The sequence below is a fragment of the Octopus bimaculoides genome, chromosome 18 (genome assembly GCF_046866305.1).
Source record: "Octopus bimaculoides isolate indiv1 chromosome 18, ASM4686630v1, whole genome shotgun sequence".
Taxonomy (NCBI): domain Eukaryota; kingdom Metazoa; phylum Mollusca; class Cephalopoda; order Octopoda; family Octopodidae; genus Octopus; species Octopus bimaculoides.
Genome location: NC_142945.1, coordinates 20,955,452 through 20,960,451, shown reverse-complemented (window position 1 = coordinate 20,960,451; position 5,000 = coordinate 20,955,452). Strand labels below are relative to the sequence as shown.

The following is a 5,000-nucleotide window of genomic DNA, read 5'->3' as shown; positions in this document are numbered from 1 at the left end:
CATGCCACCACTACCAATACTATCATCACAATCGCAGCTAAGAACACTATTGCCACTATCAACAACACAACCATTAGCAACACCACCATCAACACAACAGTTAGCAACAGTGATAATGCGACTGTCATCAGAAATGCCACATTAACCCATGTGGTAACCTCTATTTAGAAATAGCAGCTAAATCTCCCTTGTCTCGCACCCTACCATCTTCAAAAATAAACTGGCAGAAGAATGGTCATGGCCAGAGTGGATTTCATCATAAGTCTGCTCCATGAGGATTCGCATGGAGCTAAACTACAACAACAACAACATATCACCACCCCCACCAGCACCAGCACCACAACCATCACAACCTCAACCACCACCGTCACCAGCACCACTACCACCTCCCCCATCACCACCACCACCGCCACCACTACCACCATCACTATCATGAAGCTACCAGAAATAAGAGCTAAATCTTCCTCAACCCTAACGTCTTAAAAAAAGAAAAAGGATGGGTACAATTAAATAATGTAGTCCTAGGTGCACTCTTCCTGAAAAATAATAGATTTGGTGGTTATAATTTGAAGTCCTTTGATAAGAGGTCTTCTGGATGGAAGCTGGTTAGGGGCAGAGCAACAACAACAAGAATGACAGGCACAACAGTTGGAGGGCACCATCAATAATATCACAAATATTGATTTCGAATTTTGGCACAAAGCCAGCAATTTCAGGAGAGAGACTAAGGCAATTACATCGACCCCACTACTCAACTGGTTCTTATTTTATTGACCCTCCCCTCCAAAATGGTGAAAGGCAATGTTGACCTCGGTAAAATTTGAACTCAGAATGTGAAGACAGATGAAATTCTGCTAAACATTTTGCCGAACCAATAGACTGCTTGAGAAGTGATGGTAGTATCACTAATATTGATTTCAAATTTTGGCACAAGGCCAGCAATTTCGGGGTAAGGGGGCTAAGTCAATTGCCTCAACCCAAGTGTTCAACTGGGTCAGTTCAATTTTATTGACTCTGAAAGGATGAAAAGCAAAGTCGACCTCAATGGGATTTGAACTCAAAAGGTAAAGATGGACAAAATGCTACTAAACATTTTACCTGGCATGCTAATGATTCTGCAAGCTTGCCACCTTAACCCATTAAGTCCCACTGTCCTATAAATAGGACACTAAATGAGAACATTAAATAAGCTATATCACATTGTTTCAGTGTCCTATTTATAGGACACTGAGTATTTCCATTTCTACTTGAAGTAAAGGAGTTTTAATAATTATTTTTTTCATTTTAACCTGTTTTCAATCCTCTGTAAAATTTTAAAAGTAATATTCAGTAATTTAAGTACTCTGGGACTTAATGGGTTAAAATGATGATTGCTTCCCAAGCAAGAAATCAAACACTCGACACCATGGTGATGGCACAGAATTCTAACCAATAGACTACTTGAGAAGTGACAGGAATATCACTAATATTACCATCCATATAACTACCATTGTACATGCAATGACCTGGCAGGGCCATTCAAGCATTAGAATGCCTTGTGGTATTTGTTTGAGTTCTCTGCATTCTGAGTTCAAATCTCAATCCCAATAAAGTCTTCTATCTTTTGCCTTTCATCCTTTCAAAATCAATAATTAGGTGTAGGCATGGCTGTGTGCTAAGAAGTCTGCTTCCCAACTACATGGTTCTGAGTTCAGTTTCACAGTATGGCACTTTGGGCAAGTGTCTTCTACTATAGCCTCAGGCCAACCAAGGCCTTGTGAGTAGATTTGGTAGACAGGAACTGAAAGTAGCCCGTCATATAAATATGTCTATATATGTGTGTCTTTGTGTCTGTGTTTGTCCCCCCACCATCACTTGACAACTGGTGTTGGTATGTTTACATCCCTGTAACTTAGTAGTTTGGCAAAAAAGATTGATAGAATAAATACCAGGCTTTACAAAATAATGATAAGTATTGGAGTTGATTCATTCAGCTACAATTATTCAAGGCTGTGCCCCAGCATGGTTGCAGCCTAATGATTGAAACAAGTTAAAGATAAAAGAAATAAAGTACATGTCTAATACTAGGGTCCAATCTTCACCCCACCCATGCTCTCTTTATGTATGTATGTATGTATGTATCTATCTATCTATCTATATATCTATCTAACTATCAATCAATCACCTTCCACATAACATGGAAATCAAAGGGAAATGTAGTACTTATTTTATAGCTAGTTACATCTATCTCAATATTTACCTAGTACTTTGTTCCTCAGTACCTCAGTACTTGACTAGTAGTCATTTTATTGACTCCTATTTCACTGCTCAATGGATGTAAAGTAGAATCAACACTTATAAGATTTGAACACAGAATGTGAAGGATCAAAACTAAATACTTACTACAAGCATTTTGTCTAAAGCTCAACCAATTCTACCATTCATTGCCCTTGATCTGTAGCTTCACAAGAGAGTATCAAACCTCAGCCTCTAATATGATTTGAAGAATTTTATCACAGGCGCAGGAGTGGCTGTGTGGTAAGTAGCTTGCTTACCAACCACATGGTTCTGGATTCATTCCCACTGTGCGGCACCTTGGGCAAGTGTCTTCTACTATAGCCTTGGGCCGACCAAAGCCTTGTGAGTGGATTTGGTAGACAGAAACTGAAAGAAGCCCGTCATATATATGTATATATATATATATATATATATATATATATGTATGTGTGTGTGTGTGTTTGTGTGTCTGTGTTTGTCCCCCCACCATCGCTTGACAACAGATGCTGGTGTGTTTACGTCCCCGTAACTTAGCAGTTCGGCAAAAAGTGACCGATAGAATAAGTACTAGGCTTACAAAGAATAAGTCTTGGGGTCGATTTTCTCGACTAAAGGCGGTGCTCCAGCATGGCCGCAGTCAAATGACTGAAACAAGTAAAAGAATAATAGGCTCAAGTCATCAAATTTATGGTAACACCAGTATTTGACTGAGATTTAATTTTATCAACTTAATTAGAATGAAAGCCAAAGTAAACTCAGAACATAAATGGTTATTACAAAATATCACAAAGCATTTTGTTTGATGCTCTACTTATCTATACCCACCTTCTTTGAACTAAATAATCCTTTCTATTATAGACTCAATGCCTGAAGGGGCTAGTTGGTTATATCAACCCGAGTGCTTAACTGGGGCTTATTTTATCGACCCCCAAAAAGATGAAAAGCAAAGTCAACCTCGGTGGAATTTGAACTCAAAATGTGAAGAGACAAAACACTGCTAAACATTTCATCTGGCATGATAACGATTCTTATTTCTTTATTGCCTACAAGGGGCTAAACATAGGGGGGACAAACAAGGACAGACAAAGGGATTAAGTCGATTACATCAACCCCAGTTCGTAACTGGTACTTAATTTATCGACCCTCAAAAGGAAGAAAGGCAAAGTCTTGATGTTCCTCGGCGGAATTTGAACTCTGAACATAATGGCAGACGAAATACCACTTAGCATTTCGCCCAGCGCGCTAATGTTTCTGCCAGCTCACCACCTTATGGCATGATAACTACTCTGGCAGCTTGATGCCTTCTCTTTGAACTAAATAATGGTTTTAAATTTCGACACAAGACCAGCAAGTTCAGGGAAGGTTAAGTCAATTACATTGATCCTGGTGTTCAACTGGTACTTATTTTATCGACCTCAGGAAGAGCGAAAGGCAAAATTGACCTTGGTGGAATTTGAACCCAGAACATGAGGACAGACAAAGTGCTTACTAGCATTTCGTCCAGCATGCTGATAATTCTGCCAGCTTATTGCTTTTGAACTAAATAAGAAAAAATTAAAAAAAGGGCAGTAATATATCTTACCTTGACACCAAAGGTCATCATCTTCACTTTTGACATGAATAGGGTCACCTATTTCAATATCAATTTCATCACTGTGGCGTGGTATGAACCGGTGCATCCCTCGATGGGTTACTTCAAGTTCTTGGTAGTTTGGGCACACTGTACTTGAACTGGAAGACTTCCGTTTTGACTCTGCAACAGGAAATAATATATGTTGATACATAAATACACAGACAATCTGACACACATGATGCGCATGCACGCACACACACACACACACACACACACACATGCAGATGCATGTGTGTATGTGTATATATATAACATTCTTCATGTTTTTATCCAAAATGGAAACAAACACCAAATTTTCGTTGGGAATGGCTTGAAAAGACATTCCTTAACATGAAACCAATGGTAGCCTTAATACACAAATAAAGAATCTTTATCCACCAATATGGTGCTGAGCATTGTTTGATATTTACGTGTATACATATACATGTGTGTGCCTATGCATGTGTGTGTGTACACAATAAGCATCCTACAGTTTTCATCTACCAAATTCATTCATTGATACATAAGTCTTTGGTTGGTTTGCAGTTATTAGAGAAGACACTTGTTCACACAGATAGTATATTATGTATTTTGTTTATTGTCTAATAATATAATTATATAGAGTTGGTGACAGGAAGAACATCTGGTCATAAATGTATAAGCTGCATGCACGTATACATGCACATACAAACATACATACACAAAGCGGCGAGCTGGCAGAAACGTTAGCACGCTGGGCGAAATGCTTAGCGGTATTTCGTCTGCTGCTACGTTCTGAGTTCAAATTCCGCCAAGGTCGACTTTGCCTTTCATCCTTTCAGGGTCGATTAAATAAGTACCAGTTACACACTGGGGTCGATATAATCGACTTAATCCATTTGTCTGTCCTTGTTTGTCCCCTCTGTGTTTAGTCCTTTGTGGGTAGTAAAGAAATAACAAACATACATACACAAACACATACACAAACACACACTACACAAACACACACTACACAATTGCACAAACACACTACACAAATACACATACATGTACACACAAAGCTGAAATGTATTTGAACATATGTCAGCTTGATCAGAGCTGACTTAGGATTTAAATACTGACAGATCAACTAAGTTACTCAACAGCATCAAAA

The 5,000-nt window shown here is 38.7% G+C and overlaps 1 protein-coding gene across 2 annotated transcripts in view; it reads right to left on the bottom strand.

The window, feature by feature from the left end:
* LOC106869929 (uncharacterized) overlaps window positions 1–5,000 on the bottom strand; it is a 113,929-nt gene that overhangs the window by 23,929 nt on the left and 85,000 nt on the right. For both annotated transcript variants that reach the window (XM_014915865.3, XM_014915866.3), the window contains exon 5: window positions 3,839–4,009. In XM_014915865.3, the coding sequence (XP_014771351.1) occupies window positions 3,839–4,009 (171 nt within the window). The remainder of the gene's footprint in view (window positions 1–3,838; window positions 4,010–5,000) is intronic.